General features: G+C 42.3%; 1 protein-coding gene across 2 annotated transcripts in view; it reads right to left on the bottom strand.

Annotated features, from left to right (window-relative positions):
- The window catches only part of LNX2 (ligand of numb-protein X 2), a 90,921-nt gene that overhangs the window by 13,842 nt on the left and 49,195 nt on the right, over nt 1-27,884 (bottom strand). For both annotated transcript variants that reach the window (XM_058670929.1, XM_058670928.1), the window contains exons 2-5: nt 26,381-26,894; nt 12,293-12,540; nt 11,047-11,246; nt 5,349-5,717 (exon numbers count right to left, since the gene is read on the bottom strand). In XM_058670929.1, the coding sequence (XP_058526912.1) occupies nt 5,349-5,717; nt 11,047-11,246; nt 12,293-12,540; nt 26,381-26,787 (1,224 nt within the window). In that variant the 5' untranslated portion in view covers nt 26,788-26,894. The remainder of the gene's footprint in view (nt 1-5,348; nt 5,718-11,046; nt 11,247-12,292; nt 12,541-26,380; nt 26,895-27,884) is intronic.

Here is a 27,884-nt window from a genome sequence, read left to right as displayed (position 1 = left end):
TCTTCCTATGACAAAAGTTGATAAAGATCGTCGAAAACGTTCTCCATTATAATTACAGTGAAAAACACAACACTACACTTTCAATGCCCTCAAAGCTACATGTCGCTGAAGCATTTTACTAAGTGAAATGATTTTCGACAAGTCCTCCAAAAGGCCTGGAGTAGTGCTAACCTCCCACCCCAAACCCCACTGACCACCTCAGCAGAGTCTAGGTACCTCACCTAAAGGGTAGACCCAGGCAGGACATTAGACGTCCTCACATTTACATGTCAAATGCTACAGATGAAGTGGGGACAATATTTTTATTTTTATTTCAATATACAGAATAACTTTATTGCCTATCACCTTATAACCATGAAATATTCCAGTCAGTTATCCAATGTGTTCTGCTTTCTATCCCCTGACAAGAAACTTGACAGCCTATGCTGGCCTAGATGAGCTGGTTGTCATGTCCCCTGTGTACACCTGGGCATGCTGTCCACTACACACTCCTGACACATGCACTCCAAGGTTGGACCACATATATTGTGATTTTCCCTGTGGCCAGGTTTTGAGTTCAAACATCTAGTTGGGAATCCTCAAGAAACCTTGCCTGGGTTGACCTCAAATTTGATTCTTGTGTGTGCCAGCCAATGCAGGGTCAGGTTCAGCTGGTTACCTGAACCGCTCAATTAATAGTGGGTGCAGCTGTCTGCTCAGTTCTGCCTGGTCAGGTTCTGGTCTTCATGCACACCAACAGAAGCTACAGCTTAATCAGGGTGACTTCCAAATACCTCAATCAGGCTCTCCTCCTCCAGCCCAGTCGATCCTGCATTCCACTTGGCTCTTGTGCACACTACGGGTGCTGCGGTTTAACTTAGCTTGACCTGCCCCAAGACCTGGCCTACACGTATGCTGACAGGTGTCGTTTCTCTAGGCTGCCCCAGTCCTGGCTCTCACACGCACCAGTGGCAGTTGCAGACAAGCAGGGGAGTGCCTACAGTTCCCCCACTAGGCACGCTCCTGGCCCCAGATTTTGTGCCTGCCAAGCAGTACTACAGTCCAGTCTGACATGAGCCATGTGAGCCTGAACTGCCCCCAGGCCCAGCCCAAATGCCAGCTGATGGGTGTTATAGTCCTGCTCAGACTGGCCCATCCCTAGTCTCAACACTTATGCTCACCAGAGGAAGCAGTGGCCCAGCAAGGAAGTCCCCAAGGCTCCAAGCCCTGGATCTTGCACATGCCAGCAGGTGCTATGAGCAAGTCTGAAATGGCTTGCCCCCAGTCTCAGCACTCACCAGTGGGTGCATCAGCCTAACGCAGCTTCGCTCACTCCCATCCCTCAGGTGAACAGCTGGGTGCTGTGGTCCAACCTGGTCTGGCCTGCACCACATCCTGTCTCTCACTCTTGCAGTGCGTGCTGTTGACTGGCCCAGTCTGGATCAGCCCTACATGTAGCCCACACATATGCCCATGGGTGTTGACAGCCCAGCCTGGCCTGGCCTGTTTTTAACTCACCAGTGGGAGTTGTGGTCAAGCAGGGGAGTTCCCTAAGTTTCCCTACCAGGCCCACTACCAGGCCTGTACCTGCAAATGCCAGCAGGTACAGCAGCCCAGCCTAACATGGCCAGCCTCTGGTCCTGATACTCACTGATGGGTACTACAGCTTAGACCGAATGGCCTATACCTATTCTGGTTCTCAAAACTGAGTGCCACAGCTTAGTCCAGCCAGACCCACTCTAGACTTGGCTTTCATGTAAATCGGTGGGTGATACAGCCTATCCCAGCTAGTCCCACACCCAGTCTGGCTCTTGAAAGTGCTGGCAGGTGCTGAAGCTTTGCCCATCCTGGTCTGCCCACAGTCCTGGCTCTCACAATCACCAGTGGGAGCTGTAGCCTAGCTTGGAAGTTCCCAAACTTCCCCTAGCAGGCTTGTTCCCAGTCCTGGATCTTGTGTGTGCTGGAGGTAGCTTCAACTCAGCCTGAGATGGCCTGTCTGCAGTCTCAGCTCTTGCTAGTGGGTGTTGCACATTAGCCCTGGCTCTTGTGTGTGCCAGGAGATGCTGCAAGCTTTGCCTGCCCTTGCTGGAACCCAGCCCAGGCTCTTGTTTTCCCCAGTAAGAGCTGCAGCCTAGCTGGGGAATTCCCCAAGTTCTCCACCAGACCCACTCCCAACTCCAGATCTCATATGTGTCAGCAGCAGCCCGGCTTGGCATGGTCTGCCCTCAGTCCCAATTCCATGTGCTGGTGGGTGCTGTAACCTGGCCCATCCCTGGCTCCCTTGAGTGTTAGGTGAGTCCGGTGGTCCAGTCTGGTTCAGTTCTTTACCACCCCCACCTTTCCTCAAACCAGCAGGTGCTACAGTCCCAGAGGTGAGCCCACAAGTCCCCTACAAAATCTGCCCCCAGATTTGGTTCATTGTGTTCTGGTGGGGGCTGCATCCCAGCCTGACACACCCCACAACCTGCTTTAACATGGGCAGATATTGTGGCCTATGTCCAACAGCCCCAGCTTTTGTGCATCCCAGTAGATGGTGGGTGATGCTATTTTGCCCAGCCTAGGTCTCCCACATGGGCAGGTGCCTTGGCCTGACCAGACAACCCTTCGATTCCCTGTCCCCCACCAAATTACTCCATCTCCCTTCCCTACCTGTGAGAACAGTGATCCAGTCCATAGAAGTCCCTGAAGTCATTCCTTCCCTGTCAAACATGCCCTCCATTGCCCCTACTCCAATATGTCCCCAGACCCCCTTTCCAGGGCAATGTGCAGCCTCCCCTGATTGGGGGCCAAGGTGGCATGTCCTGGCATTCCCTGCCTTCCCCACATATCCTTAAACACAAAAAAAGAACAGGCTATTAAGCTGGTACTGGCATAGTGAACACAAATTTGGCACTAACCAGGCCCAGAATGCCTGCCAGCTGCTTTTCTCCCAGTTGTGTAACACTTGCCTAGGAACAAGGTACCTTAGGCAGTTGCCTACAGCTGGGGCATGCAAAGATTTTCATAATATGCATTTTCCACGATCCTGTTGAAGATATCTTCATTTGCATAGATTTCAAGATTTTTCTTCTCCCCCAAATAAACCTGCCTTTTAATTCCATTTGTCCATTAACTTTTGGGGAAAATCTTCATATGAACAGAAGCAAAAGCTTGACTTTCAACACTGCGAATCTGATGGAAGCAGGCATTTAAATTCTAACTTTAAACTGATTTTCCTTTTAAGCCCTTTGATTTTAAACATAGTAAAGATTCAATTTTTGATTATACAGCTGTGGATATACTAAAACATGATAATTAAAGCATTAATGTAGCTATGTTGGTATATTCAGTATTAATAAACTTTTCTTTCTGTATATTTCTTCAATTCTCTCCTTTTTTAGACATGGATTATGTGGTTCTTTTTATAGCATAAAAACAAGACTAAATTTTTATGAAAAAAAATTTAAATTAAACAACTTCAGTTTCCAGAATTTGAAGAAAATCAGGAAAAAATATGATGCAACTACTTGTAATAAATCAATACACATATCACGGACAGTTTAAAATACATTTCTTAACTGTATATACTTTGTATATACTGATATTTTGCATGTATCAGTATTTTCTACCTTTTGGGTAGAAATCTAGTAAGGATTATGTATAGTTACAAATTAGAGCATTTAGATACTGTTTGAGATACCTACAGAGAGGGATAGAAGTTTGTGAAACAATGGAATTTCTTTTTTTTTTTTTTTTAAAGATTTATTTTATTTTTATTACAAAGTCAGATATACTGAGAGGAGGAGAGATAGAGAGGAAGTGGAGCTGCCGGGATTAGAACCAGCGGCCATATGGGATCAAGGCGGGGACCTTAGCCACTAGGCCACACTGCCAAGCCCGAAACAATGGAATTTCAAGGTAACTTTTTGTTGTTATAAAAACTCCTTAAGTCCATAGTTTTTTCATAATAGGCATTTTTCCTGACATTTTTGTAGATCCCTGTGTGTTTACAGTCAACTGATACCTTTGTCTTATTGATGTAACTTAAAACATTTTTCTTGAAAGATTTCACTTTTATTAGAAAGGTAGAATTAGCAGGAGAAACAGAGAGACCTTGTACCCACTGTTCACTACACAAATGGCCACAATGGCCAGAGTTGAGCTGATCCGAAGCCAGGAGCCAGGGGAGATTCCTCAGGGTCTCCCTTGCGGGTGCAGGGGCCTAAATATTTAAGCCATTCTCCTCTGCTTTCGCAGGCTATTAGCATGGAGCTGGATCAGAAGCAGCGTAGCTGGGATATGAACTGGCACAGGGGCTGCAGGCAGAGGACTAGCCTGACACACCACAGTGCCAGCCCTTCATCTACCTTCTTACATCGAAGTGCATTTAACTCTTGTATTTCCTCAAACAAATGCTTCCTCCTCCGCATCCCATCAACATTCTTACAAGCAAGGGAAGAATCTAGCTGAGAATCCACAAGCATGGGTCCCGGTGTGGCCTTTGATTTGAAGCAATTTTCCTTAAACCTCAAATCTATGTAGTGAGTTTCTGGATCTTTTGAATATCCTTGCAATGCAAAAAGAAACAAAAAAAAAAGGTGGGGTGAGGGGAGCAGTGGTGCTGGGTAGTTTGTGAAGTATTCATTATGGTGCTATCAACACACCTTTAGTGATGAACAGCCTGCCTTAATTCCTGATGCTCAAGTCTCTTGGGGCTTGCTTGGTTGTGCCCTCCTCACCTCTGGGCTGCATCCTTATCACCACAGAAAGTGCCCACCCCACACCCTGGCATGCTGCAGAACCTGTAAGTCTCCTCAGGGTGCCTTTCCAATCCTGTGTTTTCCTGCTCCTCCTCAAAACGATGCTTTTCTCTAAATAATGACTATCCTTGCCCACCTCACCGGGATGCCAGGAGGACACATTTTATGTGGTTGAAACACTTTGAATCCCTTAAAAACTAAAAACACAATTCACTAGAGAGACAAGAGTTATTTTTAATATTAACTATTTTCCACTATTATATGGGCCTTGAAAGAGAGTTTAAAAAGACCAGCCAGATCATAGCCATGGTCAGCACAACTCTTCTGAACCTTGCTTTCCTTCTTGTTCAAGGTGGACACCACTGTCTGTGAAGTCCGGCTTGCTAGACAGAGCACAGACAGCAGGTGCGAGATGAAGGTGAAGCCGCAGCACCCACAGCCAGTCCCGGAAGCTCACAGGGATGCGGCTGTTCTCCACAGTGAACCTGCAGTGTGGGTTCTCAAGAATCTAGGTAGCCAGGCCTGACTTTCTAATGAAATACTATCTGTCTCCTGAGTTCGGAAGGCATTTGACAATGAAAACACAAATACCACTCCTGTGGCCATTCAGGTTAAGTAGCTGGAGTCTACCTGAATAATCTGGGCAGCTAGCTCCGGGGTGCCATGCTTCAGGTCGTGCCCGTTGATGGCCAGCACTCGGTCATTGCTGCTGAGCCTGCCGTCCTGGGCGGCCAGGCCCCCTTCCAACAGGTCAAGGATAAAAACGCCGGGCTCATCTGTCCTTCGGACCAATTTAATGCCGAGCTGTTCACCGGAGTCCCGTTTGTGAAGAACCACCTGGAAGATCTCCTCCCGGGGAGAAGTGCCATCGGAATGGCTGTGTGCCCGGCTGCCGAAGCGCCTCTCCCGCAGCACCGTGAGCTGCAGTGTGCTGCAGGGCTGCGAGAGGACGGCCCTGGCGTAGTTATGGGACACGTTGCTGATGTTATAGTTGTTGACCTAAAAAAAGAAGGATGACCAGAACGTGACAATCTTTCATTTTCCTCATTTGTAGAAATGCGTACGTTTCATTGCCAAAGGAAGCCAACACTGCCAAATGCTGGAGGATCACTCTGACGAACAAAACTGTTCTAAAGACACTTTAAATACATTTAACCACGATGACTAGTCTCAACTAAGAGGTAGTCAGGATCACAATTCTAATGGTACTCTTGAATCAAGAGTCCTTGATTCTGGTTACCAACTGATAACCTCAGGCAAATTCCTGAACTTAACTCTTTCCTCGTCTGTGAAATTGTACTCCCATCTGCTGCCTAGGAGTTAGATGACAATGAAGGTCAGCAAACGGCCCAGGGTTAATGAAATACCAGGTCCAGTGCCACAAAAATTCAAGTTCCACTGGATTACAAATCTGGCTCTCCATGTGGAACACACTTAGGCGAGAGAAAGTAAACAGAACTTGAAGCAAAGCGGCATGATTTTGGTACACGCCTTAGCTCAGCTCAGCCATTTTTAAAAAAAGCAGATGATTAAAATTTCAGTGCAATTCTTGAGCATATACATGTAATACACATTTATACATTAAGCATAATCCAGCACTTTTTGTTACATTTTGTAACCTGGAAATAGGACCGACCATTGATATGTAATTTCACTGACAAACAATATACTCAGCTTCAATTACTCATCCAGTTACAGGAGACATGAGTAATTCTCTGCCTTTGCCACAGTTCCTTACTGCAATCGGTCTAGGAGGAAATGGGGATTCTCCGAACATCCATCATGGGACAGAAACTAGCTTAGATATTTGTGATCACCTAAAATCCTGCAACATTTTTCATTAAAATTCATGTCCAGCAAGTATTCCCTTTCCTGAGAGTTCAGCCTCCTGACCTTTTAAAATTGTCATCAAATTCATAGCTCTCTCACTCCTGTCTCTCTCTCTCTCTGACACACACACACACACACACACACACACACACAGGCTCCCAGGTTCGCAGCATCCATACATTTGGCAGTCACCCACTACATCATGGTGGTGATATGGATTCAATAGTCAAAATCATCATCTCTGGCTATCTGGCTAAGCACTACCTATCTCTAGCCTTGTATCTTCTCATCTTAGGGTCAGACACATTTACAACAAGTCTGGCTGGACAGCAACCAGTTACATTTTCCAGCTGTAACAAGCATGCAGCCCTGCAATATCTTTGTGAAGTACTCTGGAGAATAACCTACAAATGGGAAGGGATGAAGGGGTGACTGCTAGGAAAATTCAGAAAGGTTAGTGATCAAAAAGAACATGATTTAGGCTTTGCAAGCATAGCACCAATAAACTCAATCACAATTTTGGGTTAAGTATGTGTTTGATTTAACCAACATAATCAATACATGACTATCTTTCTCCCAAATTAAAAATGCCTCAATTACTGATGATCCTGATAAAATGGAAAAGACCTATTCTTAATAATATTCTAAGAGATATATTACTTTTAGAAAGATGATAATTTATTTGAAAGGCGCAGTTACAGAGAAGAAAGGAAAAAGGGAGGAAGGGAAGGAGGGAGAGAAGGGCAGAAGGGAAGAAGGTGGGAGGGGGATAGAACACACAGAAGTTTCAACCCACTATTTCACTCCCCAGATGGCTGGTGCTAGGCCATGCTAAATCAAGGAGCCTGGAGCCTGGAATTCCATCTGGGTCTCCTACTTGGGTGGCAGGAATGGCATCTACCACTGCTTTCCCAAGAGCATCAGCAGCAAGCTGGGTAAACAGTAGAGCAGCCAGGACTTGAACGGAAACCCCTACCGAATGCTAGCACTCTAGGGAGAAGCTTAACTCACTGCATCACAACGACAGTCCCAGTTACATCACTTTTAATAAGTAATACTGATGTGATTTCTAACAGCAGTTATTATTTTGTTTCTTTAGAACTGTTCCAAAGGCTGACTATGAATCTCTCTGAAGAGTGGCAGAGCCAGGCCCTGAGGGCATAGGATTCTCCTTCCCAAATAGGCTGTGGAGCAGAACATGTGTGCACTTGTATGCTGTATAAACAAACATACACACATATATCAGGAAGAACATTCCTCATCTTAAAATGTGAAATTTCTTAAAATCCGAAACTGAGCACAGACATTATGCTCAAAAATGTTCTGGCTTTTGGCAGATTATGGATGCCAATAAAGTCCATGCAAAATCTAAAACCAACCAACCAATCAACAAACAAACAAACAAACAAAAAAATCCAACTTCAAAGTCTGAAAAAGCACTCTTGGAATGTTCGAGGCATTCTAGATAAAGGCACTCAGTTATGTACCTTTTTTTGTTCTTGTTGTTTTTACTGCTAGAAAATCAGTACCACATACTGCTGCTATACGTGGTTTGCTTAAATAAAAGCATAAGCCAGCCAGCTCTCTGGTCTGCAAATTAATCAGCTTAGTGTGTCTTGGGAGTTTTTTAATTGGCTCACTGTATTATCCAGGTTATTCAAGGTACTGGAGGACTAAGATAGAAAAACAAAAAAACCAGACAGGACTCTTCATAAGATTTTACACACAAATGTAAATAAATCCATTTCCATATTTGGACAAAGGAAGTGGTTTTATTTAGTGACTCCAACATACAAGTTAAAGGCCAACTAGAAGGCCATCAAAAAGAAAAACCTAGGTCAGTGTGGTGTTAAGTCATTACTTGCAAGCCAGTATCCCATGTAGGTGCCAGTTCAAACTCTGGCTGCTCCATTTCCAATCTAGCTCCTTGCTAATGCTCATGGGAAAGCAGAAGACAGTCCTATTGCTTTGGCCCCTGTCCCCCATGTGGGAGAACAGGATGAAGCTCTGGGCTCCTTGCTTTGGCCTGCACCAGCTCTGGACATTGTGGCCATTTTTGGAGTGAACCAGCAGATGGAAGAGCTCTGTCTCTTCACTTTTCTTTGCAACTGTGCCTTTCAAATAAATAAATAAAAAATTTAAAAAGATTTATTTATTTTTTAAATAAAGATCTCTTCCATCAGTTGGTTCACAATCAGAGCTGAGCCGACCTGACGCCAGGAACCAGAAGCTTCTTAATTTTGAATAACCAGAATTTTATTTGAGGCATAAAAAAATCCAATTATGTTACCAAACAATGCTCCAAAATAGTAGTTAAAAAAAAAAAACAGGATTTAATCTCAGTTATGCTTAAAGACATTTAGGGGAAACAAAAACCCACCAGATAGAGATATATAAAAATGGCAATACACATACACAGTGTCAAAGCACATTCCTGGCAGAAAAGACAACTCAGAAAACAAACAAACAAACAAACAAACACATTACAGTTAACAAAGGCCAGACATAGGAAAGAAAAGATACTAGACAGGCTGTAAAAGGAGCGTGTTTAGTTCTTTGGGTTGTGAGCACCACAAAGTGTCAAGATGTCTGGGAAACCAACTATAAGACACACTCTGCCCAGAACAGGCTAGGAGCTGCAAAGTAATGAACCAAAGTAAGGTAGCTTTGATGGGGTCAGAGAGCTCACGTCATATAACCTGAATTAGTGATGCTCCCTGTATTCTCATTACTCCTGGTATTCAGCAAAACCCAAAACACTTAATGTTTGGTTGGCTTCAGCCACATTTCAGAAGGGAGAGTTTTGGACAAGAGCGTTACTGTAAGGAATTCTACATGGTGAGAAGCCATATGTAAGTGGGAATGGAAATCACAGCCAAGAATCAGTTATTAGCAAGGTCAATCCCAGCTGCTTTGGAGATTTCCTTTCAAGACCTAAAAAATGCCAAAGGCTCCAAGGTTTGTTTGAATAAAGGAGATGACTATTCAAACAAACAGAAGAGTACATCTAAATCCACTATTCCATTGATTCAGCTAATTCCTGGGCACTTACTCAGCATACTGTGAGAGAAATCTGTATCACAACCCCCAACACTGTGGGCTGCAACCACCACAGAGGCATAGGCCTACACAGGTAGAGCATATAAACAATTGGCCAACACTGACAGCACACCAAGTGACGACAACAAAGGCAACAAATGCTGTCATTAGCTCAAGTATGGAGGCAGTGGTATGGCCAAGACTGGCTGGAGGTGCACAGACTGAGCTCAAGCTGGAACGTGGGAATACGTTAAAAATAACTACATCTGGTGCCCTGGTAGACTGCTCTGTGAGGACAGATGGCATTTGGTTCTTGAATATATCTCCAGCAAAAAATTCAGCACCTACAATATTCAAGAAATGAACAACCTGGAGTAGCAGAAATAAGAGCAAGATCTAAGATTAGAAGTCAGGTTGTATAAAAAAAAAAAAAAACCACAGGGCAGCTCAACTCTTAGATCAGTCTGGACTTGACACTTCGGATGAATCATTGGAAGAAAAGCATGGCTACAGACAGACCGACCTGGCAGGGATATGGCTGGAACATTCTGCTGAATTACAAAGCAGTGAAGGCTCCCCCTAGAAAGGTGGCAGGGAATGTGGAAATAAGGTGTTAATGTTAGCAGTTCCTGGGGGAAATACCGAACAAGCAATTTAAGGAGGGGAAAAACCTTGTGCTTGGATTCCTAAAGGACATTCTATCTTGTTTGTATCTACCTCTTCTCTCTCCTTGTAGAAGTTACCCACTTTTCAACTTCAATTACCATCACACTTGTATCAGTGAAATTTCAGGCCAGCCTTCTATAAACTCTAGTCCCACACAACATTCTGTCATCCCTAGCCCCTCAGTCTCAACACATCCTCCAGCAAAGCAGCTTGTCCCACACTAATTCTTTTACTTCTTTTTCAAATATTTATTTTATTCTTAAAAGATCATCTTCTGAAAGGGCAAACAATAAGAGTAATATCAGAAATCACAGAAAACACAAAATACTGAATGAGGATATATGAAGGAGTCAATGAAAGATTCAAATTTTATGGTATAAATTCAATCAGTACAGTACAGTTTATCTTCTTCAGATCCCAACCATCTGAATGGAGAAGGATAAATGAGCCATGAAGGGAGGAGATGGACAGACAAACGGGGCTTGGAATCAACCAGAGGGTCAAAGAGTCTCCTGTGGGTGAAGATGGTTCTAGAACAAATGTCCTTCGGGCAGCTCTGGCCAGGCAAGGGAGTGAGCCATGGTCCAAGTCACAGGTGGGGTTGATAAGAATATAGGAAAAAAAAAATCCACATAGATTGGTAAACAGGAGATAGATTCCTATCTGTTTACACATAGAAACAGAAAAACCAACCTTGATATAATTTAGGTTCCACAATATCAGAATTTTCTGACTTTTAAGCTAAGAACAAGAATAAAAAAGCACAAATTTACAGAATCACTCAAACTGATACCTGAAGAATCTGGTCTCCAGCCAGGAGTCTCCCATCTCTGGCGATGATCCCGTCCCGATAGACTTCCTGGATGACAATGTTAATCAGTGGCGTCTCATTGCCACCCACAATGCTAATTCCTAATTGAATGTATGGATTGGACCGGTGAATTTCAATAGTGGTAATTTCTCCTTCTGGTAAACTAAGTGGTTGTTGTATGGCTGCCAAGTTAAAACAAAGAGGAAAACAATGTTTCATATTCTGAAAATCTTCAGGTAAATTAAATCATCACATGTTAGCACACAGATGTTTAATGACTATGCAACATCACCGATAAGAGATGGAATGGCAAACTACATGTTTAAGAATATCCAAAAATTTCTTTTGCAAGGTTGATCATTAAGTAAACGATCAATAGCCACTATGTGTAAGATCACAAAGGCAGACGCACAGTCTGATGAACATACATTAACAATCGGTCATCTTGTCCTAGCTCAGAAGGGAAGCTTGGGCTGTGAAACAGTTGTCAGCAGCGCAGGCAGTGGAAAGTAAACAGTAAGGCTTGAGATCCTGGCCAGGGAAAGAACAGGCACATGGAACTCCTCAAAAGAGGTGGTCTTGAACTTGAGTGATAGGAGATGAAAAAGATGCAGTCATGATAAGAAAAAAAATGAGTTAGAAGCAGAATTTGGAGTTTGTAAGAGAAAACTTGCTTTTGAAAGTACTGCAGGGTCAACTGCAAGGCATGCCCAAGATTCATGGCTGCAGGTTTTCTACTTCCTCACGGCTGACACCACGGGTGTGCAAGGTCTGAAGCACTGTTATGTGCTCAGTCACCGAGCCGCTCTATGAATCTGACCACACTCTTATCACTTAACTACAAGCATTTAGGTAGTCAATAGTAAAGTGCTTAGTACCGTGCTGACAGGGTGAGCGCTTGATTTTAACGACTGCTTCTGTTATTGCTGAATTCTTACGTCAAGCAAATACGTTTCTGAGCAAACATGTGAATGAATTGAGTTCATGGACTGTGACAGAAAACGGATGGGGAAGGCTTCCCTTCCTCTGAGAGTAAGGTTCATGCTTTATTTTTAAAATACACACTGATAGGCACAACTGTACAGTGAAAGGCAGTGAATGATGTAGAACAGAAACTGTATCTTAATGAAGTCATTTTTTAAAGAGGAAAAATTATGCAGGTTGGGAGAACAGCAAGATGGCAGGCAATGCAGAGATGAAACACACACGACGGTGGTGGCACACATACTGTCGGGCCCCGCGCTCTCCTCAAAGGCAGGGTTGTCCAGGCCCGGCTCCTCCGTCCACACGGGAAGGGCGGCTGATGTTGAGTTCCGTTCGGTGGCCAAGGGACCCGGTCCGGGACAGTCCGTTTCTGGCAGTAAAGTTCCTGGAGCATCGATGATTGTGGGTCCGTTTTCATTCTCGTTCTCGGCCTGAGTTTTATTAGTTTTCCTTCTTTCTAGGGAAACTCTCCGATGAGAAGCTCCTGGACACCTAGAGAAGAGAAGATCAGGTGGTTGCTGGGTGATTTCAAAAGAAACGGTGGAGAGGGACATTTCTAGCGCTTAAGACACAAGAGAATGGTAACGGTTTGTATGCTAAAGGAAGAACCCATGAGCTGTGAAAAATCTGGATCTTCATCTCCTCTCAGAATGAATCTTACCAGTCCACACAGCTGGCAACATTGTATTTTGGTATACACAGTTCTCACAAAGGGCCCCAATAATCGTCTCTGCACCGCAAGAATGATTCTGAAATTCTGGTCGTAGGACTCTTCACAGATGAAGTAGCTCAACTAGAAGCATGTCAATCAGCAAGCAGTCTTCTTGCATCACCAGGGTTGTGTTTTGACTTAAGACCTGGACTGCCTTGGCCATGTCGCCCAATCCCTTTAGAAGCTTGAGGAAAACTTGCAGGAGGGGGCACAGCAAATGCCTAAGATAATTTATGATAGATGTAGAAGGAAACACAAATATAGTTCTTCCTAGCCTTTACACAGACACCCTGTGCAACCTAAACAATATATTCCCAAGTACTTGGGAAACTTACATAACAGCCAAGAAATAACAACGGTAACTCACCTGTTTTTATTTATTTAAGCAAACAGAGACAGCAGACAGATGCTTGTTTAAACCTATAACCAATGAAAACATCCAAAGGCTTTAAACAACAAATTAATTAGAAATGAGAACAGGTGCCAATTCCTTTCCATCAGATACCTTGACTGGACAAGGTGACTAATGCAGGCATTAGTGAGAGAGCCTTAGCACCTGCCACACCTTTACAGATAGCACTGTCTCCTATGGTAAGATAGAGCAGTACAGTGACCACACGTGGGGCCTTATGCCTAGAGTCACAGCCCTTCATTCAGTGTCAATGCATGCATTTTAAAATATTTATTTTTTTCAACTACTTGAATGGTAGAAAGCGAGAGAGAACCTTCTATGTGCTCATGTATTCCTCAAATGCCTGCAGCAATTACAATGGGGCCAGCATGAAGCCAGGAGCTCCACCTGGGTCTCTCATGTGGGTGGCAGGGGTTCAAACACCAGGATCACCAGTTTTTGCCTCCAAGGAAATTGAGCAGCTGGGACTTAAACTGGCACTCAGTAGGCGTGGGTGCCCAAAGCAGCAGCTTAACGTGCTAACAGCAAGATCCTGAATTTCTAACAAAATAGGATTCAGTCAATTTACAATGAATGCTATGCTTTAGCTGCTGAAGTAATATATTTTCCCTTGTGCAGTGCAGAAACTACTTTAAATTGTGGATTTCAAGTTCTTAAAAAGATCTCTATGACCCTTCTTTATCCACCTTCCTCTGGCATCTTCTCTGCTGCCTGCTAGGATAGAATCGACTTTTCTGTTCTGCGTTGTTGTGTAGTCCCCAAGGAATATTCTTGTAAGCGCTTGGCAAAAATTTCTTACAAATCACTTTTGTCAAGTAGACTAAATCACAATTTAAAGGTTATTTTATTGAAACACAAAGTTGATCAGGAACTAGACCATAAAAACATAATGACGGAAAAGATAATGGTTTAATTTCCGAAATGTGTGTTATCTAGCTAGTCTTTAATGAAAATAATGGGCCAGGCACAGGAATGCTAGAACATGGACACCGAAGAATCCACCTAGCTAACAATTCCAACTTCCCATCAGCTATCATAAAACTTATCTTAGCATCATTAAACATGCAAACATAAACTTAAAAAACCGAAAGTGGTTAGAGAGGCATTTAAGAAACAGGTATACTTAAATTTCCAGTGGGACAGTAGACTGCTATGGGAAACAGGAAATTGCTTACAGGAACAGGGAAAATATTAAAAACACCATGGGAGAAATGACCTCATCCGGCATCAGAGCAGTTATAGATAGATCCTTTGGAACACCCATATTTAAACAAGACAGACTGGTGGAACAACCACCCTGAGCAGGCTCTGAAAGACGCCTACCTGACCAAAGCAGGTAGCACTGTCAATCAAGAAATCATGGCCATCAATAAGACTACCACAAAAGGGTCAAATCAGACAAGGACTCAGGTGTTGGGCTTGATATGCCAGCTCAAAGGCCACAGTGAACTCAGAAAGATCATGTTGGGGGGGAAAGCCCAGATTCCAGCACAAGCTGTTCTGTTAACATATGCATTCTACAAAAACTAAATACTAAAAATTATAGGGAAAAAGAGGATTAGGATAAGCCATTTAAGACCTGCGCATTCAGGAATGGGACCCAGTTGCTAACAGGTATGGGATTTCTTTCTGCCAAGTTGAAACCATTTTAAAAAGGAGATGAGGGATGGTTGTACAAGTCTGTGAATACATTAAAGGACAGAGTTGTACACTATAAAGAGGTGAATTTTATGATATGTAAAATACATCTCTATGAAGCTTTTTTTTTTAAATTGCAGCTGACATTATGGTGTAGAAGGTCAAAGGCACTGCCTCTGAGATGCTGGCATCCCATGTGGGACCCGGTTCATGCCTGGCTGCTCAGCTGCTGGTGGTGCTTCCTATCAATGCACCTGAGAAAGCAGAAGACGGCCCGCCCACATGGAAGACCGGATGGAGCTCTAAGCTCTGGGTTTCAGTCTGGCCCAACCTTGGCCAGTGCGGCCATTTAGGGAGTAGGTCACTAGATGGAAGATCATTCTCTGTGTCTCTCGCCATTCTCTAACTCTACCTTTCAAATAGATAAACGAATCTTAAAACAAAACCAAACCCTGTCAGGCAACCAGCAGAGCAGAGCACAGCTGCCTTGCACAGAGAACAGTTCATTATCACAGGCAGCCCGAGCCATCATTTCTTAACTTCTGTCAACCCTTGAAACTGAAAATGAAAGGAAATGGCCCAATACCTGGAGCATGTCTACTGTGTGGTCACTATGTAATATAGCCTTTCTACACATTATTTCATACTGCTTTATTTATTCATACTACTCTATTTATTCCTTCTAAAAGCAAGAAACTTGGGACTTAACTAACCAACCAACACCACAAAGCTGTTAAGTTTCAGTCAAAATTCAAACTCAGACCACACTTCAAAAGCTCTTTCCACTATTTCATACTAAATTTACTCACACAGAACTGCTTTTCTCATCTCAGCCCTAAAAAACAACTGATTTTTTCTTTCTACAAACTTACACCTAGGAACATTCAGGAAGTTAGAGCTGGAAGAGTCTTGTTGATTATTAAAAAACCGAAAGTGAAAGACAAAAACAAAAACTGATATCATTGGAAATTGAGTATTTAACAATGTCACAAACTGTAGCTAGTACTGGGGGACATTAACTTGGCTTATTTAATCAAGTAATTCATTGTAGCATAGAGGATATTAAGAATGAATGAAAGCAGTAGAATAGAAATGGACACATATAACCTAAGACCCCCACTGGACTGCCTGGGTTTGATTTGTGGCTCTAGTTCCCCGCTCTAGCTGTTAGTACAAGTTCTAGAAGGCAGTGGAAATGGCTCAAGTGGGTTTTCTGCCACCCTTGGAGAAGATCGTGGTGGTGTTGCCCATTGCTGGCTCTGGCCTCTTCCTAGCTGTTATAAGCATCTGGAGAGTGAACCAGCACCTTGCTGTCTGTCCTCCTTTCTCTTCCAAGAAGAATAAATCCATGAAATATTTAACTAGACCAGGGCAGACATGCTGAGGTCTCGATAGTTTCTTGGTGAGACCATCTCTGGTCTGAAGGTAGAGCCAGCAGAGTATCACCCCAATCAATTAAAAACCCCAACATAATATTTACAACCAATTACAACATTATGGCATTAATTGACATGGTATTGATTAACCAATATGTTAATAAGAAAATGCAGGTTCTCAACCACAACCTGTGACTTCTTCATAGACATTTCAATTTTGGTTTATATTCAACCGTGTTCTACACACCTTAAAATGGCTATAGATTACCATTCAGCTGTCTCATGTCTATTTTAGTTTTAGTATTTAGCAGTTTATAGCATTGAAGCATGGTTTCTCTGAAACTGGCTGTTTTTTGGGTAGTCTAACTCTATAACAAGACATATGTCAACAGTTTAGGTGGACAGTTATAGGAGGGGTGTGCAGAGAAATCTTCCATACCCCAGTGAGGAGTAACTAATCTTTGTGTCCCACCCAGTGAGTTATAAGTGCATCCCCGCTGACCATTTCCTGTCTGTTTCTAAGCTTTCCTTGTTGTTCTATCTATTCTAGTTTTATTTGTTTGTTTTGAGGGGTTTCTGGAGCGATCCTGATGGTCATTACAAGAGAGGGTGGGGACCCAAAGTTGGAAGCAGGCTCTCTGTCTCTCCTTCTCTCTGTATATCTGACTTTGCAATAAAAATAAATAAATCTTTAAAAAAAAAAAAACTAAAGGGCTTCAAGATCCAAATGGAGAGATTTTTGCCCCCTTTCCTGCTGAAGATAACTTCTTTTGCTGCCATTATCCTGGCTCTGCTTATAGTGAAAAACTATACAAACCTGACTTTTGCTATAGTAAGTAACATCATTTTAACAACTGCATATAAGCTAATTCATATTAGGAACCAAACAGTATAGCAAAGCACATTTACATTAACATCTACAGTATTCCTACTAACAGTGGTGGTAGTAATAACACTCAAACAGAATAAAACAAGGCATGCCAAGTGCCAGAGAATGCCAGGCACTACATGCAACAGAAAAAAATGTGAACATGTTAAAATAAAAATGATTTTAAAAATCATATATGGAATAAAATATACGAAAATCAATTGAAGCAACAACAAAATGGTGAAGCAAAGGTATCTGAAAAGTCTCTTCAACATGAACAATGCAAACCCTGGAAGAAATGAACTCTGGACATGAGCTGAAGAAGGGTGGTGGTCTGGTAAACATTACCTCACGGAGACTGGCTGACTCTCAGAACGGAGAGCACTGTGGCACCTCAACTTGCTCTGGTGCTATTCCCAGGATGTCAGCTCCCTGACAAACAGGGAAGCAACAGCCCAAACAAATCACAATGGGCACAGCATACTGGAGCCCCTCCAGAGCCCATTCCCAGGTAATTGCCATTAACGGACCTGTCTGCTGGTTCTCTGGAAGACTGCATTTGCAAGGCTACCTTTCCCTGACCCAATACAGAGCTCACACAGTATAAACAACTTTTTCACAGAGGACATTCGTTGAAGAAAACAAACAAAGAAACAACAACAAAGAACCCAGGGGCCAATTATTTAGTATTAGGACTGCCTGAGTGTTTAAAAAGGAACGCTGGAGTCATGTTCACAGAGCTTTGGATGTGTCTGGGGCTGTATTGCATGTACAAGAAAAGACCTAAGAGCCTTAGGCTCTCACTTTCTTCTTATATATTATTTATAAGAGAGACACATTTCAGATTCAAAGACATAAATTGGCCAAAAGTAAGAGAAAAACATACTATGCAAATAGCAACCAAGGAAGCTGGGTGAAAAACGCATTTCAGACAAAATGGAACTTTTTAGATAAAACAAAACAAAGGCATCAAACAATAAAGACACAAAATACATAAGTAAAAAAAAAAAAAGACAAAGGGAAAAACAGACAACTGACAGTAACAGACAGAATAAGACAAAGAACAAGAAAATAATATTTTATCAGCACTACAAACCAATCAGACCGAACATATATTTGTGTTACAGTCAAACCATGAACAGTCACAGACATATTCTTCTTAAACATATACAGAATATTTTCCAGGACTGTCAGGTCATTTAAAAAAGTCTCAATAAAATGTAAACAACTGAATAATATATCATGATGATTTGAAAAGGCCAGGGTGCCTGAACCCAGGCAGATGCTTAGCTTCAAGGTCACCAACTTGATATTAAGGGTAGAAGCTTAATCCAATTACAGGATTTAGAAGGTGGGCCTGCTGAGAGGTCTGTGGGTCAGGGGCACAAGCCCTTGGAAGTTTTTACAGCAAGGCTGTTTACAAACCCTTAGAGTTGAGCCTAATCACTCTGTGCTCCAGCTCACTAACAGATCAAATCTCCACCTGTGTTTGACCACTGCTGCCCTTGGCCTCACCAGACGGCCAAACCAACAGGCCCTCCCCCTACCCGCTCAGTCCTGGACTTTGAACCTCTAAGACTGTGAGCCAAAATAAATTCCCTTCCTTCATAGGGAACCTAATAAATTCCCTTCCTTCATAGGGAACCTGTGTTAAGTGTTTAGTTGCAGGAGTGCTGCGGCACAGCAAGCGAAGCTGCCACCTACAGAGGCAGCATCCCATATGGGAACCAGTTTGAGTTCTTTCTGCTCCACTCCTGATCCAGCTCCAGACTACTGCAGCTGACACAGCAACAGAAGATGGCCCAAGTACCAGGGCCCCTGCCACCCATCTAGGAGGATAAAGCTCCTAGTCATCTGGGCAATGGACTAGTACATTAAAGATCTGTCTTTGTCTCTTCTTCTCTCTGTAATTCTGACTCTCAAAAATAAACAAACATTTTAAAACGTCTTTTTAAAAATACATGTTCTCTCATCACAATTCATTGAGAATGGATCAATCACTGAGATCTAAGAGCTTAAGTTGAAAAGTCCTAGGAGAAAAAAACACAGGTGTCAATCTTCGTGATGTAGGCTCATATAACGGTTTCTTAAAAACGACACCAAAGTACACACACAAAGAAAAAAGATTGAACCTCATAAAAATTATAGTTGTTTGCTCTTTAAAGGGTACAGGAAAGTTAAAATATAACTAAAAGAATGGAAGAAAATATTTACAAATCATTTATCTGATATGGACCTAGAATATACAAATAATTCTTATAGGTCAAAATGTGGCATAGCCAAGAAGACCACGGGGGAAACGGAGTGCCTTCGGAGACCAAGAACTCTGAGGTCAGCCACCCCCAATTGGATCGACCACATGGGATGGAAGAAGCCCAAATCCTGCCTTGCAGGATCCAAGGTCATTGGAACAACAACCAGGATCCCTGAGCGGTCCGCAGAAACAGAAGAACAGTAAACTGCCTTCAGGACTAGAGAGAGGAGCTTTCTCTGGTCCTTGCCTGCTTCCAACTTTGGGTCCCCACCCCCTCTCGTAATAACCATCAGGAGCGCTCCAGAAACCCCTCAAAACAAACAAATAAACAAAACTAGAATAGATAGACAGAGAACAACAAGGAAAGCTTAGAAACAGACAGGAAATGGTCAGCGGGGATGCACTTATAACTCACTGGGTGGGACACAAAGATTAGTTACTCCTCACTGGGGTATGGAAGATTTCTCTGCACACCCCTCCTATAACTGTCCACCTAAACTGTTGACACATATCCTGTTAGAATTATAGAGTTAGACCACCTGAAAAACAGCCAGGTTCAGCGAAAACGTGCTTCAATGCTATAAACTGCTAAATACTAAAACTAAAATAGGCATGAGACAGCTGAATAGCAATCTAAGCCATTTTAAGGTGTAGAACACAGTTGAATATAAACTAAAATTGAAATGTCTATGAAGAAGTCACAGGTTGTGGTTGAGAACCTATATTTTCCTATTAACATATTGGTTAATCAATACCATGTCAATTAATGCTACAATGCTGTAAATGGTTGTAAATTAACGGGGTCCCTCGTCCAGCGAGTGAAGCTCCCACACAGGTGCTTGCTCTTATGAGGATTTATTGAAGGACAAACTAATTACATTACATAACAAAACAAGAAATCCAAGTATAATACAGAAGGGCAGTAACTACAGCATATTTACAGGCTTCCTCTTCTACTACTACTACTACTATTCTACCACTACTCCTCTTTGTTCTTCTTCTCCTTTGTTCTCTCTCAAACTTAGGTTAAAACCCTATCAACAGCCAACTGCAACAGGGCTGCTTGGCCATGCATCAAACACACCAATCACAGCCTTGATCACGCACACACACACCAATCACAACTCTGATCACGCGCACACCATGCAGACTGCATGAGACCTTGAACCAATCCTCTACAACTTCCTAAAACTTGTTTACTGCCTTTGTGCCGTGAGAAGACAATAACAAGCGCCATCTTGGGGCAAAGTCCCGCTCTCCACAGTAAATATTATGTTGGGGTTTTTAATTGATTGGGATGATGCTCTGCCGGCTCTATCTTCAGACCAGAGATGGTCTCACCAAGAAACCATTGAACTTACCAGGACAATAAGATGCTGGACTTTATGCTTGGTAAATACCTCCAATGAAAGAATGTCAACTGAATTTGAACTATGGAAATGCAACAAGGTGGAGCAATCTGCCGTGGGGGGGGGGGAGGGTGTGGGGAGAGACAGGGGGAATCCCAGAGCATAAAAAATGTATCACATAATGCCATGTAATTAATTTTAAAAAATGAAATGCAATAAAATATGTTTAAAACAAAAGAACAAAATGTGGCATAGCTAGTTAAGCCAGCCGAGATGCTGGCATCCCATATGGGCACTGGTTTGTCCTGCTGCTCCACTTTTGATACAGCTCTCTGCTAATGGCCTGGGGAATACAGCAAATGGCTCAAGTGTCTGGGACATAGCCATCCATATGGGAGAGCTGGATGAAGCTCCTGGCCCCTCATAGCTTTGGACTGCCCAAAACCCTGTAACGGTCAACCCTGGCATTTACAGTTATTTCAGGGGTGAACCAGTAGATGGAAGATCTTCCCTTACCAATCTTTGCATTTCAAAAATAAATAAATCTAAAAAAATTCTTACAACTTACCAAAAAGATAAATAGAATATAAAAATGACTATTGAAGTTGAGCATCTGCCATGTGCTTAATGACCATTTAAGTATTTTCTGTGGAGAAATATTTATTCAAATTATTTACTTATGAGCATACTTTACATAGAACATAGAGGAAAATGAAATTAAAAGATCATTTATTTTGGTGCAAAAAGATTTGAAAGCTACATATAACAGCAGTCTTTCAAAAAGGTCACAGAACATGTGTACTATCATAACTAGGCATGAGTTCCAAAAAATCTTTTAAAACCTTTTATTTACTTTTATTGGAAGGGCAAATCAGATTACTGAGAGGAGAGACAGAACGATTTTCCATCTGTTAGTTTACTTCCTAAATGGCTGCAACAGCAGGAGCTGAGCTGATCCAAAGCCAGGAGCCAGGAGCTTCTTCCAAGTCTCCCACACAGATGCAGGGTCTAAGGGCTTTGGCCCAACCTTGTGCTTTCCCAGGTCACAAGCAGGAAGCTAGATAGGAAATACAACAGCTGGGACACGAACTGGTGTCCACATGGGATCCTGGCGCTTACACTACGAGGATTTAGCCACTGAGCCACTGCACCAGGCCCCCAAAATTTATCTTTCAACTCCATTTTTCCACAAACTTTTGAAGTGTCCTCATGTTGGATTATTCATATTTTAAAAATTGGTTTGCAATTTGGATACTAAACCCTTATCATAGGCAGATGTATGAACACACACACATATATACTTTGTCAAGACATAAAAATGTTTTATATATAAACATAAAAAGAAAGGAATGCAGTAAGGCTGTCCCATACACTTCCCTCTAGGTTAAAATGTACATTGAAAAGTACAGCCTCAGGCCCGGCGGCGTGGCCTAGCGGCTAAAGTCCTCGCCTTGAAAGCCCCGGGATCCCATATGGGCGCCGGTTCTAATCCCGGCAGCTACACTTCCCATCCAGCTCCCTGCTTGTGGCCTGGGAAAGCAGTCGAGGATGGCCCAATGCATTGGGACACTGCACCTGCGTGGGAGACCCGGAAGAGGTTCCAGGTTCCCGGTTTCGGATAGGCGCGCATCGGCCCGTTGCGGCTCACTTGGGGAGTGAATCATCGGACAGAAGATCTTCCTCTCTGTCTCTCCTCCTCTGTGTATATTTGGCTGTAATAAAATGAATAAATCTTTAAAAAAAAAAAAAAAAGAAAAGTACAGCCTCGATTCAGACTTCTCGGACTCCTCAGGTTACAATCCAGAAGATGGACAAAAAAGAGCTCAGCACGGAAAAGGATACACTCATTTGTTTGTTTGTTTATTTATTAGAAGGCAAAGTGACAGAGATCTTCAATCTGCTGGGTCACTCCTCGAAGGACTGCAGGAGCCAGGGAGGTGTGGCCGACACTGTTCAGTGGATATCCTGGTGATGTTATGAGTTGCCATGCTGGAGAGGGCATGCCCGCCCCTCTAGACATTGTCAACAAGGTGCCAACTGTGTGAAGCCAGAGCCCTCTTGGAAATACGATCCCTTATTCCAAATGCCAGAGTCCCCGGTTTTCAGCTCTTGGCATCTGTGACCAGAGACCACAGGGCAGAGAGCGACGTCTGCTGGGTGCTGCCTGAACTTGGACCCCCACGTGAGGGGACCATTGTAGGGCACTGCATCTGAAGTGGGATACAGATCAGCCCTCTCACCACCTGGCAGCAGATTCTGCTACCTGCTGCAGGCTGTCAGCCAGAACGCTACCTGGCTCATAGCAACTAGTAATAAGTATTTGCTGAAAAAATTAACAAATGAGTTAATTTATTTAGGGTTGAGTACTGGATAACAAACATTTCTCCACAAATTTCAACATTTTCGATGAAGACACTAGAGAACTCTCACTGTTCAGCATGAATCTGTCCAAACTGGATGTAAAAAAAAATCACATTAAATGCTCTAATTCAGTATTTTAAAGTTGTATACTCAATAATAATCATTTTTAGTTGTTTCTATCAGGCAAATCACCAGTTTTTTTAAAAAGTTATTTATTTTTATTGGAAAGTCAGATTTACAGAGAGGAGAGACAGTGAGGAAGATCTTCCATCCACTGGTTCATTCCTCAAGTGGCCACAACAGTCAGAGCTGAGCTGATCTGAAGCCAGGAGTCAGGAACCTGGAACTGTTTCCGGGTCTCCAACATGGATGCAGGGTCCCAAGGCTTTGGGCCGTCCTCGACTGCTTTCCCAGGCCAAAAGCAGGGAGCTGGATGGGAAGCGGAGCAGCCAGGACATGAACTTGTGCCCATGAACTTGGGTCCAATATCAGTTTTTCTAATCGTTTACTTTTCCGTTGTATCTTTCATATTATAGTCCTAAGACATCCTAAGTCAAATGATTGAGTTAATGACTTGAGTTGGGTGATGTATGTGGTTTGGTGGGTTAAGCCACTGCTTGGGATAGCTGCATTACATATGAGTGCCTGGAGCTGAGTACCACACCTCTGCTTCCAATCTAGCTTCCTTCTAATGGGCCTGGGAAACACAGATTATGGTTCAAGTCCCGGAGTTACTGCCACTCATGTGGAGATTCAGTTGGAGTTCCTGTTCCTGGCTTTGGCCTGGCTTAACCCTGGTTGTTGCAGGCATTTGGGGAAGGAACTAGCGGATGGAGAGTCCTCTTGCTCATGTAAGCAAGTACAACTTTAAAGAAGTAAAATATCTTAGTCTGTCTAAAGAAATAAACACCTCAAACATCAATCAACACAGCTGGAAAATAGAACCTTTAATGGCATGTGGTTGCTTAGCCCTCATCAATGTATGAGAGGATAGCTTACTGTTTTTACATCATCAACATCATACATGGTTTGACAGAAAATATTACTAATATTTCAATTGCACATGAAAGTATTATACGCATGCTAAATATTCTTAGAAATTTATGAAATGTTTATCTCATTTGCTCTCAAAATAGTAACTAAACTGTAACTTCATTCAGTTCATCTAACATTCTGTAACTGATACTCCCTATAGTCACAGAATATGCCTACAGCCTAAGAAGAATTGTTACACTGAGAGAAATAAGAAGTTTAAAATATTCAGCTTGACAGGTTTGATCTAGACTACAATATTCACAAGTCTGGTGTCAGATTCCAGGAGGTATGCACCACTGTGTTCAGATTCTTTGCCTGCTGATGACAGAAGGTACACAAAATGGAGGATACATATATTACATGTATTTTTAAAAGTCTATTCTACTCTTCCTTAGCTCCTAGTTTTAAACAACATACTTCAGGACTGAAGTAACTGCTATACAAATCCAAGTAATTCTAACATTTTAATAACATTCCCCCCCCAATACTTTCTCATGTCTTAATTCCTTCTAGAAAAGATTCTCCAATATTTAGAAAAAGTCAATGAAATTACTCAGTAATGGAGAGTAAGATCTGGCTTTGTGGTATAGCTCTCATGAAGACACACAGGGGGGTCCGGACGGATAGCCTAGTGCCTAAATCCTTGCCTTGCAACTTCCAGGATCCCATACGGGCATAGGTTCATATCTCGGTTACCCCACTTCCCATCTAGCTTCCTGCTTGTGGCCTGGGAAAGCAGTAGAGTACCGCCCAAAGCCTTGTGACCCTGCACCTGTGTGGGCAACCAGGAAGAAGGTCCTGGCTCTTGGCTTTGGATCAGCTCAGCTCCAACCGTTGTGGCCATTTGGGGAGTGAACCAATGGATGGAAGATTTTTCTGTCTCTCCTTCTCTCTGTAAATCTGACTTTCTAATAAAAATAAAAAGAAGGTGACAACATACAGGCATATCGCTATAAACTATATCAAATCTTTATGAATTTGTTTCCTTATTTATTAAGCAACAGGATTAGTCTTCAATGCTGTGATTTCATTTTATGTTCGAAAATGACACGTCATTCCACACCACTTATATTTTTATATCTAAATCCAGCATGAATCTACGCATCTTTTTCACAGCAATCAATTACAGATTTACACTGACACATACTTTAATTTGAAGTTTAGAGATCAATACATTCATTTCTGTCATTTTATGTGACTTTCATGTCTGAGACATGCTTTAGCCCTTCCAAAGGACATAAGTAATTTCAAAACTAAGACTTATCACAAACCTCACCAATCATTTCATCAGGTTGCTCAGCCTTTTAAAATGCTTTTGCTAGAATAAAACTTCTCACTAACTGTGTGAAATTTTTCCAACCCTGAGTTCTCAGGTAGTCTAGATTACGAAAGAGAATTTTTATAAGATCTTAGCAAATAAAATTGTGCACATTTCATTATCGTTCAAAAAAAAAAACAACCCATCGTTTTTATTGGCTAAATATTATCTCAGGAGCTCATGTATTCATGTACACATTTTTAACCTTTCCCTACTTTGAAGCAATCAGATTAAATCTAATATATCAAACTATGCATAACATCATAATGAACATCTTTATACATAATTTTCTCTTTTTTTGGATTATTTCCTTAGGATAATAACACCAATAACAAGATTCTCATATTGATAGTATAGGCAAATTATCACATAAGGTTGTAAACAGAATAGATCATATTTTTTATTAAAAATTTTGTTATTAAAGGTTTATTTATTTTTATTGGCAAGGCAGGTTTCAGAGAAAAGGAAACACAACGATCTTACAAATGCTAGTTCACTCCCCAAATACTTACAAAGGACAGAGCTGAGCTGATCCAAAGCCACAAGCCAGGAGCTTCTTCTGAGTCTCCCAGAGAGGTGCAGGGTCTCAAGGCTTTGGGCCACAGTACTTTCCCAGGCTATAAGCAGGAAGTTGGATAGGAAGTGGGGCAGTCGGGATATAAACCAATGTCCATATGGGACCCTGGCACTTGCAAGGGGGAGGATTCGCCAATTGAGCCATTGTAATGGGCCTAGATCATATATTTTATTATTCTGATTAAGTTTTTTATTATAGCAGTAAAATATTAATAGCTACAATGAGGTACTTTTTAAACTATAATTTTTGTATTCATATTTTCAATAAACAATATTCAATACTGTTTCTTGCAGTTTACTGACAGTCTTCTGTATTTGACTGTTACATTTACTCAGTGGTACCTTCCTATTTTTTAATGACGCTTCAATGTGTTTCAACAACCTTTCCACAACACCTCGAGTGACTTCTCTTTCCGTCATACTTTTGGCTTACCTGTTCTTAAGATGTGCCTCCAGATCACAGCGCTGCATTACATCCTGGCACACTGAAGAAAATGGACATGAAACCAAGAGTTTGTCTAGCAGTTTATGAACCAGAATACTAGACTTCTTACACAACTTAAAGTGCAGTCTTTTTCGATCCAACGGACAGAAATCTTTCTCCTGTAAGAAGTTTCGGAGGCACTTGTAGCAGAAGGTGTGTCCACAGGGTGTATCCAGCGGCAGCAGCAGGGGCTGAAGGCAAATGTGGCAGACGAGGTCATCATCCACTTCATTCTGGTAATTGTACAAGTGGTTTTCTTTTGTCCAGTGTTGTTGGCCACATTCAAAACACAGTGGGTTTAGGGAGGAAGAGGAGGTCTGCTCCACAGACACCATCTCGCCACTGGCCGTCCCCATTCTGCAGTGACTAATGTGCCTGCTGTCTCCTCAGATGTCAGACTTGGGCTTCAGGTTTGGCGTCCTTTAATGGAAGTCATGGATCTAAGCAGCAAAGATTCATTGTACTGCAGAAACAAACAAACGTTAACCAGGATAGGCTGAAACTATCAACATAATACTACCAGTTAACATTTCAGTTTAAAAAAGTTTAGATTAGGCAAGAAATTGCCACAAAAAAATTAAATACTGCTGACCTCATGTAGTTGAGGGTTCTGCACCCATGGGTTCAACTAACTGCAGGCTAAAAAATACCGGAAAAACAAAAAATTGCACTGAGTGCATGCAGATGTAACTGCTGAATGGGATGTTCACATTATTCTAGGCTCTAAGTCAGCTACAGACCATTTACACTGTGTGAGGGCTCCAGGCAAACACTATGCCATTTTACACAAGGGATTTAGACATCTGTTGATTTTGGTATCTGTGGAGGTTTTGGAACAGATTTCCCAAAGACACTGAGGGATGACTGTGATGAAATTAACAAATTTACAAGTTGGCTAAGAATGCTATGCAGTGCCAAGACTGCAAGAAAAGAACTTGTAGCCAAAAGTAAAGATGCCATTTACTACATGATACATGAAACAATCAATCTGTTGTACTGACTGAAACCTCCAAATATCCCACAGTTCAATACTTACTAATTTTTTAAAAAATGATTGCTTTATAAAAATTATTCATTTTTGAAAATCAGTCAAAGAAAGAAAGAGAGGGAGAGACAGAGAGATATTCCATCATTTCATTCACTCCCTAAATGGTTGTGACAGCTGGGGTGCGGTAGGGCTGACACCAGGAGCTGCTTTAGAGTCTCCCACCCAGGTGCAGTGGCCAAGTCCTTGGACCATTCTCTGTTGCTTTCCCAGGTTATTAACAGGGAGCTGGGGCACAGGTGGAGCAGCCAGAACTTGAACAGGCATCCGTATGGGATGCCACCAGCACAAGCAGCAGCTTAACTTGCTATGTCACAACACCAGCCCCTCATGGCTCAATATTTTAAAAAAAGAAAATCTTCAAAATCAACTAATAAGGTGCTAAAAATACAACTTGTGGTGTATTAT

The sequence above is a fragment of the Ochotona princeps genome, chromosome 12 (assembly GCF_030435755.1).
Source record: "Ochotona princeps isolate mOchPri1 chromosome 12, mOchPri1.hap1, whole genome shotgun sequence".
Classification (NCBI taxonomy): Eukaryota; Metazoa; Chordata; class Mammalia; order Lagomorpha; family Ochotonidae; genus Ochotona; species Ochotona princeps.
This window is presented reverse-complemented; position numbering and strand designations above follow the sequence as displayed.